Raw genomic sequence first — 10,375 nt, 5'->3', positions numbered from 1 at the left:
GCTGTCTTCCTCAGCCGGCTCTGTGGGTGGGGTCCACGCAGGCTCCAGGGGGCTCACCTGGCGGAAAAGGACCCCGGTGTCCGTGCAGTAGCGCTGGGTCTCCTCCCCACCCTGCAGCAGCACCAGGGCCCGCTCCGGCGTGGCCGGGTTCCTCCGCAACCGCTCACACAGCCGCTGTCGGTTCAGGGCAAAGAGTGCCAGCGGCACCTTCAGGGTGGCATTTCCCAGCCAGAAGGAAGGTCTGCAGAAATAGGACACACGGTCAGGGGCCTCGGTCAGCACCGCCAAACACTGCCCACCACCCACGGCTCCGGCCGCCGAGGGACCCACCCCCATCGGCACACCATAAGCCCGCTGGAGCTCAGCTACTGTAACCCAGACAGGGCCACTGGCTGGACTGCCTGAGCACCCCCCACTCCCGCGCCCCAGGACTGGATATGCACAGCCTCCCGTCTCGTGTGATTTGGAGAAGCCCACCCCACCTCCCCCTAAGGGAATTTCCAACCCGGCCCAGGCAACACTGGGTCCCTCCTGCTTCAGGCTGCCCCTGCATTCAGCGCATCACCCCTCAGCCTTCTCACCCACCCACACAGGCATCCAGCACCAGGCGCAGCAAGACCAAGCCGATTGGCCAATGGGGGAGACCACAGCAGGTGGACTTGTGAGACCCTGGGAGAATGGAGGGGCCTGGCAAGACAGGTGCTGAGCCCCCCACCCTACCCCCTTCGCTTTCCCCTGAGGTGACAGGTGCACCTGAAGAGATCAGCTCATCCTCCCAGCACCCACTCCCCTGATGCTCTCGCCCCAGGCCCTGCTCCAGGACCCTCCATCTTGGCTGCTCTCCAAGCCCCCCACCAACAGGGCTCCTATGGGATCATGCTCAACTTCAGACACTCAGCAATGTCGCCAACTTGAAAAACACTAACAATTTACCAAGACCCACACACACACACACACACACACCCGTCCCTTTGCCCCTTGAAAGCAAATACAGTACTCTATAAAGTCTTAGGGCCACCATCCCAACATCATGGCTGCCCATCTTACCCTCAACCCATCCCATCCGCCCCCACCGCCCTGCCCCAGCCTGTCAGACCACAATGACCCCCACCAAGCGGAGTCTCCTGTCAGTGCCCAAGCTCTTCCCGCTCAGGACCCTGGAGGCATTGTCTGTGCTGGCACCCTCTCCCTCCTCAGCTCAACCTCTAGGCTGGGGCGCCCAGGGGCACAGCCTGGGGCCTCTTCCTGAAGCTCGCTTCCTGGGTACAGACCTGCTGCCCCACAGGTCCATGATGTCCCCCCACCCTGAGAATCACAGACCCCACAGTCCAGGTGTCACTCAGCACAAGCCAAGCTAGCCCCACACAGGCCCCGAGCCCTGCCCCTTCCCAGGGGTCCCTCCTCAGCAAGAGGAGAGCTTGGACACTGACAGGAGACTCCACTTGGTGGGGGTCATTGTGGTCTGACAGGCTGCTACCTCCCTCACCCCAACCCACCCTTCTGCACCACTTCCCGCTGGCCCTACCTTCAGTCGACCCCCTTAAGATAGTTAAAGTTTATTGTGTCAACCCGGCTGATAAAACGTGGGGTTAATTGAAGGGCAGAGAGATAAATGGCTCTGTGAGCCCCGCCTTTCGAGTTCTCAGGTCTCTTGCTCTCTGATGGTCAGACCAGGGTGTAGCTGCCTTAGCCAGTTCCCTGCTTCAGCTGGCAAGGTTCACTTTCTGCAAAACATCCCTGAGGAGAAGCCACGTGGACCTACCCTGATGCAGCCCTGGATGCTGGAGCAGCTGTGTGGAGACCCCTGCCAGCACTGAGATGCTTACACATTCACTGACTCGGCTTTCCTCCTGCAGTCAGCATCACTGCGTGTTTTGTGAGACGGAGGAGGACTTTGTGGATTGATGTCGGACTAATGTTGGACTTGTGGGCTTGGGCAGCACTGGGTTGGGATGTTTTCTTGATGTGTACTTACCTTTTATATAAAACTCTCTCTTATACATATGAGTTTCTGTGGATTTGCCTCTCTAATATACCCAGACTAACACTCCTATCCCCCTTCTTCCTGGTGGGCTCCATCCCCCTCCCACCCTGGCCCAGCAGCCAACCCCACCACCTGGTCTCCACCCACAGCCAGTTACCCTTTACAGACTCAATTAGCTAGATCAGGCCCATGTCCTGCTCAGACCCCTCACTCCCAACTGCCCTTAAAACAACTATCCACAATCAAGAATACACAGAGGTAGCCCCCCTTTGCAGGGCAAAGGCCCTGGCCCTGCCAAGCTAGCCGCCTAGCTCCTTCACTGCGCCACACCCACATTCTTGCAGTAAACACCAAGAACGTTCCCACCTTCAGGACTGCTGGTCCCTGCCAGGAATGGTCTGCTCGGAGGTCTCCCTGCAGCTCTTTCTGCCCCTCTTCTGAGGACTTTCCTGATCAGACCCAGCCCCACATTACCCACCCCGACCCCAGCCTCACCCAGCTTCCTTTATGTGTCGGGCACTCACCCCTCCCTCCTCACACCACTCTGCCAGTGAACTGCATATTGGCATCTAGTTCACAATCATACAATTCAATAGTTCAGTCATATTAAGAAGAGTTGTGCAATCACCACCACAATATTAGAACATTTTTTTCATTCTTGAATTCATTAATAGCTCCCCAACCCCCCTGCCATCCCCCCACAGAACCATTAATCCAGTGACTGTCTCTGTAGATTCACTTATCCTGGATTTCATGCGCAGAATAACATACCAAAAAGGAATAAATAAATAAAAATAACAGAGCAAAAGAGGAGGATTGAAAAGAGCAGAAAACATGACAAACCAGAACAAATGTAAAATAGGTCAGAAAGGCCACCAACTGATATTAAATGAGACTTTGAGTTAAATTAGACTTGAAAATATGAAAGGAGACTGGATCTTTATGGGAACAGCAGCCTCGTTCTTCCTGCGTCACCAGCTAGCAGCAAACATACATTTACGTGCTGTGTTCCCGGAGGGCAGGCCCGCCATCCAGTTCCTTCCTGGCCGCATCAATCAAATGAAGCAATGGGGGAAGGAAGGCAGGACAGCCCCCCCACCAGTGCCGCCACCAGGGCAGAGTGGCTCCGCTTGGGGCTGTGCTGAGGGGCTGGCGGAACTTTCCCATCCACACTGCCAGGAAGAATGGAGGTGAACCCGTGGACCATGAGACCCACAGGCACCCTCTACACACCTTGACACCAATGTCCCCACCTCAGGTGGCCTTCCCTGCCCAAACCTCTGACCCCAGGAGCATCACTTAACTTCTAACCTTAGCATTCAGGCTGGATTTTCACCACCCCTCACCCCCCACCCCACCCCCACACACACACCCCTGCCCCATCCAGTCCAGTCCCAGCTCTGGGCCCAGGAAGCCTATCAATAGAGATGTCATCCACAGGTCCCAAGGGTCTGGCCTCCAGGTGGGATTGGCCAGTGGGTGAGGTGAGGTGAGGAGATGAGCAGAAACCTTATCCCCCAACCCCTCCATGATGGGCCAGGCCACCCGCCTGTCACCGCTTTCCTGGTTCCCCATCAGCATCCCTCCACCGCCCACAACTTCCCTTGGAACCTGAGAGTAGTCTGGGCTTGTGGGTGGGCTGCAGTGTGAGCACCCAAAGGCAGAGATCCTCATCTGCTTGAGCCACTATTGCAGCCCAGGACCCAGGACCTGCTTGGCCCACAGCCGGCGCTGGATGTGTTCAGCTTGCACACGAGGTCACACAGATCAGGAGTTGCCACATAATCCTGAGAGGGGCAGAAAGCAAGCCCTGGGGGTCCCAGACTGACCTCCCAGGGCATATGCCCCATCACCCTCCTGGGGAGACAGACAACCAGGGTTTCCTCTGACCAGAGCTGCTTTTGTCATCCTCAGCCACAAGGGCTGGGCGAGGGGCCCCTGAAATGACAGAGTGTAGGTGCACATGCACCCCAGCCAGGGCCACTACCAGGAACTGAAAGTGCAGTTACCAGCACCCAGGCATGGCCCCTCCCATGTCCTCCACACCATTTCCCCCGCACTCAGCAAAGTCCATGGTGGGGTGGGGTGGGGTAACACAGGGATCCCCAAGTGCCCAGAGGGAACAGCATCAAGGCCACTGCCACAGTTGGGCTCAGACAAAACGGGCCCAAATCCACCTGGACCTGTCACCCAACTGCACAATCCTAAGAGAATGTGATACTTCAGCCACCTGGCCTGCAGGGCTTAGTACTGCCCCCTCCTCTCCCTCCACCTGGACCGCTTCCTGAAAGCCCAGGGACCTCCACCCTCACCTGGAAGATCTCAGAAGGCTGGGACCCTTGTAACCTAGAGGCCTAACTCTCTCAGGGAGGAGGCCTAGTGGTGTAGTGGTTTACATGCTGGACTGCTAACAGCAAGGTCAGCAGTTCAAAATGGCCAGCCCCTCCACCAGAGAGAGATCAGGCCTTCTGCTCCTGGTCCAGTCTCAGAGACCCACAGGGAAATTCTGTCCGGTAGGCTCACCAGGAGTGGAATCGACTTGATAGCAGTGAGTTTCACTCTCTCAGGATGCATAGGCTGCCCAAGTCTGGACAGGCCCCCTTTGCTCAAGCAGTCAGACAGGGGCTATCTACAAGAACTGCACCCCAAAGGCCCACTGCCAGCCTGGCCCGAGCCGTCAGGTGGGACCACGTGTAGCAGTCACTAATTAATACAGGCCACCCCCAGAGCATGGACTAGAGAGAGATGCCCTTTGATTTCTGGCCAGGTGAGCCCAGAGCGGGTGGACTTCCCCCTGCTAGTTCAGCCAACAAGTGCCAACCAAACACCGGCCACTGGAATCTGCTTCAGTTCTTGTTAACTGGAGCCTGCAATTTAAAAGGCAAAGGCCAAGTCATCTCTGAGTTCAAGATTGTGTAAAGCCCCATGAACTCTGGCTCAGAGGAAGGGTAGCAGGCCCGCCAGGGCCCTATGGGGATCTAACTCACAGAACAAACCCTCCGCCATCCAACTGCCAAGACCCAGGAATCAATCCCGGGGGAGGTCAGGTGATCTGGAGTGGAGCCAGGTGGCCAAGGGGAGTATGAAGCTGCTGCCCACCCCCAGTTTCACTCAACCTTGTGCCTCCTCAGCACTAAGCCACCCACTTCTCTCCCCTTCCACGGCCACCTGGAAGGTTTCTAGCAGGTGCGCATAACCCCCTGGGGGTTCCTGCATAGAAAGCGTGGGCTCTCTGAGCCTGAATGGGGAAAGTCACAGCTTTTTCCCCCCCAGCTTTTTATTGTGAACTGAGTGAAGGTTTCCAGAACAGGTGATCAGTTTTACATTCAACAATTCATGCCCACTTTGTTTTCTCTTGTTTTAGGATACAAAAGAGATCCCATCTCAAATATAATTTGAGAGACAAAGGCACATCGTCTGGATGAGGGAGGCCATTAGCACACGGTTAAAATGGTGTCCAAAGGCTCCTTGAATTATCAAGCTTTAAAAGGGGCTTGGGTGGGCAACGGAAACACACACATCAAAACATCACGGAGAATCATATCACTGTGATTGACGGGGAGTGCGGAGTGGAGACCCAAAGCCCATCTGAAGCCAACTGGACATCCCCTTATGGAAGGGTCGCAGGGAGGAGGCGAGCCAGTCAGGGTGCAGTGTAGCAACGATGAAACATACAACTTTCCTCTAGTTCCTAAATGCTTCCTCCTCCCCACCCCCACTATTATGATCCCAATTCTACCTTACAAACCTGGCTAGACCAGAGGATGTACACTGGTACAGATAGGAACTAGAAACAGGATGGATGATCCCTTCAGGACCAGTGGTGAGAGTGGCAATACCAGGAGGGTAGAGGGAAGGTAGGGTAGAAAGGGGGAACTGACTATAAAGATCTACATATAACCTCCTCCCTGGGGGACGGACAACAGAAAAGTGGGTTAAGGGAGATGTCTGATGGTGCAAGATATGACCAAATAATAATTTATAAATTATCAAGGGTTCATGAGGGAGGGGGGCGCAGGGAGGGAAGGGGAAAATGAGGAGCTGATGCCAGGGGCTTACGTGGAGAGCAAATGTCTTGAGAATGAGGGTAATGAATGAACAAATGTGCTTTACACAACTGATGTATGTATGGATTGTGATAAGAGTTATATGAGCCCCTAATAAAAATGACTTTAAAAAAAATCATGGTTACAGGTGGGACCACAGAAGCAGGAATGGGAGCATGATGGGGACACATGCATGGTTAGATAGAAGGGCTTACAAGATTGGCCCACAGCCTTCCAACCCAGGCAGTCAGGATGTGACTGATTGGGTAGGCCTATGTGGCACCTGTATGGTGACCTCCATCAAGGACAAACCTAGGAAAGCTCCTGAGAAAGAGACTGTCCATCCCTGGGCTGGACAGAGAGGAGGAGGAAATGCATCCTCCAAGGCACGCTGCCCAAGGGCAAGGTTATCTATGTCCTTGGTGAGTGATCAGAAAGCATTCGGTGGAAGCTTGGTCTCTGTGGGGACTCTACAAAGGGATCTGGGGCTATCACTGACATGCAGAGCCCTTTGCAAACTGGGGTGCCCAGAATTTCAGCTCTAATGCGCTCTCATGGCTTACGATGCCCCCAATGCTACAGCACGATCCCAGCGCTCCCTGCCTTTCCTGTTTCCAGTCTTCCTCCTTCTCTAGCCTTTCTGAGCCTTGTCCTTGGACAAAGCTGACTCACTGCCCCCAAGGCCCTATCTTCATTTCCTCTAAGCCTCTAAATTAAATGTACATGTCTCCCAATTAAGACTGTAAGCAGCTAACCCATCATCAAGGACAGTGCACTGGAATCTGTCACCAACAGAAATCATGGGAATTTTCAAATCACTGCACTATCTCAAATTATCATGCATGCTCAAAAGAAAAGGTGGCTGCTGGAACTGCTGCAATATTTTTATTATTTAATATGATCATCAAAGAAGCCCTGGTGACATGGTGGTTACATTTTGGCTGCTAGTCGAAATGTCAGCAGTTCAAAACCTGCTCCTTGGAAGAAAGAGGGGGCTGTCTACTCCCATAAAGAATGAGCGTCTCGAGAACCCACAGGGGCAGTTCCACCCTGTCCTATGGGGTTGCTATGAGTCAGAATGGACTCGATGGCAGGAGACTGCTTTTTATTTTAATGTGCCAATGAAGAGGTACACATTACCACGGGAAAAGCTGGTTTCACACTGTTAGCTGTATTTCAATACTGCAGTACTGTGTTTTATTTCATGCATTCAGAAACATTATGTTGAGGAGGAACTGCATGTTTTATCCGGCACCATGGGGCCTCCAGCACTGATTAGGGAACGATCCCTGCCCCAGAATTAGATGCCATTTCTAGATGGGACCACACAGCTAAACTCCCAGCAAGAGAGGTTGGCCAGGGACTGCCAGCGTTCTCACTTCACAGCCTCAGCCTCGGCTGGGGACCAGGTAACTGTCAGCCCAGCCAGTTCAAGCTATTCTGACTGCAGGGAGCCTGCACCCCACTGCTTCTCTTCTGAGAGGGTTTGAGAGCCACATGGGGACAGAGAGGGCGTTGTATAGTCAGAAGCAGAGGGAGAGATGGGGGAGGAGGAGAAACAGCTAATCTGCCTCTCAAGACCCACGCCTGGCCCAAGGTCAGTCCAAAGCCTCTGCTCCCAGAGCACAAGGTGCGCATCAAGGTGGGGACCTGTTTCCTCCAGAAGAATGCTGACTGCAACATCACCTGTGGCATAACAGGCCCACGCCCCAGGCCACTCACTGCTGGTCACTGGCAACCTTTTCACCACACAGCCTTTGAGCTAAAGAACTCAAAGCCAAACTCGTAGCCATTGAGGCGATGCTGACACCTGGCGATCCTATTGGAAGGACAGGGTAGAATGTCCCCCTGTGAGTTTTCAAGACCCTACCTCTTTACAGGAGTAGAAAGTCTCACCTTTCTCCTGAGGAGAGGCTAGTGGTTTTGAACTGCTGAGTTAGCAGCCCAACTCAAAACCACTACACTATCAGGGTACCTAAAAAACAATTTAAAGTTGTTTCTTTATACTCCTCAGAATTCTATCCCAGCCATAGCCCCCCTCTCTCCCAGTCAACAAGACTCCCAGGAAGGCTGCAGGGGGAGCTGTTGGGACGAATTGAGAAGAAAGTCCCTTGCTCACTCAGTGTCCCCCAAGCCCCAAGCCAAGGTAGGCATGGGCTGGCCCTGGGCCCCAGGTCTGCCTGCAGAGGCCTGAAAGGAAGCAGCCTCTCACAGCCCTGAGGAGCACGACTGGAGGGTCTCTGAACTGTCAGAAGGAGGCCTTTACTGGTGGGAAAGGGGAGGGGTGCTGGGTGCTGCGAAGACCTTCTGGGAGGATCCCTGAGCAGCTCTGGGCCTGTAGTGTGTACTAGTCATCAGAGGTCCTCTTGGGGCCACCTCTGTCACCCCTCAAGCATTCTGGCCCCCTCGCCCAGAGAATCAGCTTGTTCCCAGCCTTGTCTCTGGCAAAAGAGCTCTGCTCCAGGGTCCAGCCAACCTCGGGCTGAATACATTAGACCATTAGCATAGCCTGCCTAGCCATAATCCCTTCTAGCTTCGGCCTATGGCTATCATCCCACTTCGCAGGGAGTTCTCTGTTATGATGGGTCTGTGAAGCAGAGCCAGAGGTGGGCTTCCTGGTCCACAGAGGCAGAGGCCTAGGAACCATGTGACTGAGAGGCTGAGGACCAGAGTCACTTGGCTGCTGGCTGAGGAGAGGCGCTGCTGTGGACCAGTGATCATGTCTGTGCTGCTTACTGATACTAAGTTGTGGTAGTCTGTTAACTTCTCTAATAGACTCCCATAGTTGAGTTTTATCTGTGAGTTCTGTGTGGCTATTGCAACAAATTATTGAACCCAGTATAGATGTAGAGATCCGTAGGGCAAAGAGTTGGTGTCAGAATAAAGATAGACGTTCCAGGCACGTCTGAGCCCAGCCTCATGGCACTAGGAAAGCCAGAGGTGAGATACGGCCACCTCTTCATCACTTCGGCACCTTCCCACACTTCTCCCCAGGGCTCCAAACCCAGTCCCCTCCATGGTGAGCGTCAAGATCAGAGAGAGACATCTCAGATGGCAGGGTCCCTCCCATGTGTCTGTCTATCCCACGGGCCGGTAAGCACCCCAGGGCAAACAAAACCAAATACGGCAAAGTCAAAGCCACACTCACTGTCATCAGATCAGTGTGGATTCTCATAGTGACCCTATAAGAGCCCACTAAGTACTGAGGGAGTACGTTCTGAGTGCTCCCAACCTTGGGGCCCACTGCTAGGCCCCTACCATTCACTCTACCTTAAGACATGCAGCCTGCCAGTGCTTGATCTGTTCCCAATCTAGCACCTGGGGCTCTGTCCCTCTCTAGCAGTAATCCTGTGAGCCCCTAGCACCTCTGGGCCAACCCCCCCCCCCCCCAGGCTCACTACTCAGCTCCACCAACACCCCAACCTAGGGTAGACTGTATTGGTAGACTGTCCAGCCTCTCCCACTCACAAGCTGCTAGTGCTGCACAATGCGGGAGGAAGGGGTCCCTCAGGAGATGACACTGGGTTCTCTGAGATGTGGAGAAGTGGCCCGTTGGGGAAAGGGGAATCCCAAGTCCATCTCCCCCGGAAGCGACTGAGTGCGTCCCCCGGACGCCCTCCGCAACGCCGCCTTCCCAATTGAGGGTCGCAGCAGTGAGCACGCGCGCGGATCCGAGGCCCCCACTTCGGGCGCACATCCTGGAGATGCCACCGTGGTGGGGCCTGAGCAGCGGGGCGTCCCCCAAGAATGAGTCCGGAGCGGGCTAAATAGGGGTCCAGGAAGGGGCAACAGATGCAGGACGCAGCGTCGACCCCGGACTTGGAGCAGGCAGGCAAAGACCCCGGGATGGGAAGCGGGAACGAGGGACGCAGCGCTGCGGGGCCTCTCACCCACTGCCCTGCCCGGAAGCTCAGGCCCCCTCTCCGCGCCCGCGGGACCGATCGAGTGGCGCAAGGAGCACTTACCTAGCGGCTGTCGCCATGTTCGCCTGCCACTAGCGTCACGTGAAGAACAGTGTCAGCTGAGCCCAACTGGGCGCTGCCGCCGGAGTTTTAGCCGGAGGGGCGTGGCCCGAGTTCCAGGGCCCGCCCCTCCCAGCGACCGTCCACTCCAGGCGAGGGGCGGGGCCACGAACCACTTGCACGCCTGCTGCGGCAGCCCCTGCCTAGGACTCAAGTGCAGGCGGCTCTTGAACAGCCGCGTTTGGTGAGCAGGAGTGCCCCAGGCAGTGTCCCTGTGTATCTGGGTTCTGGGTCAGCTTCAAACTGGAGCCCCACCCCCTGCCCCACCCCTCGAAAAGGGCACCTAGGGATGAAGACGTCGGGAGCGCTGGGAAGCAGTGGCC

The 10,375-nt window shown here is 55.2% G+C and overlaps 1 protein-coding gene across 1 annotated transcript in view; it reads right to left on the bottom strand.

The window, feature by feature from the left end:
* PEPD (peptidase D) overlaps positions 1–10,042 on the bottom strand; it is a 152,914-nt gene extending 142,872 nt beyond the window's left edge. The window contains exons 1-2 of the mRNA XM_004704914.2: positions 9,996–10,042; positions 58–241 (exon numbers count right to left, since the gene is read on the bottom strand). Coding sequence (XP_004704971.1) covers positions 58–241; positions 9,996–10,012 — 201 coding nt within the window. The 5' untranslated portion in view covers positions 10,013–10,042. The remainder of the gene's footprint in view (positions 1–57; positions 242–9,995) is intronic.
* Between the last annotated feature and the right edge of the window lie 333 nt (positions 10,043–10,375).

The sequence above is a fragment of the Echinops telfairi genome, unplaced genomic scaffold (genome assembly GCF_000313985.2).
Source record: "Echinops telfairi isolate 266 unplaced genomic scaffold, ASM31398v2 ScPeMD7_2291;HRSCAF=2852, whole genome shotgun sequence".
NCBI lineage: Eukaryota > Metazoa > Chordata > Mammalia > Afrosoricida > Tenrecidae > Echinops > Echinops telfairi.
This window is presented reverse-complemented; position numbering and strand designations above follow the sequence as displayed.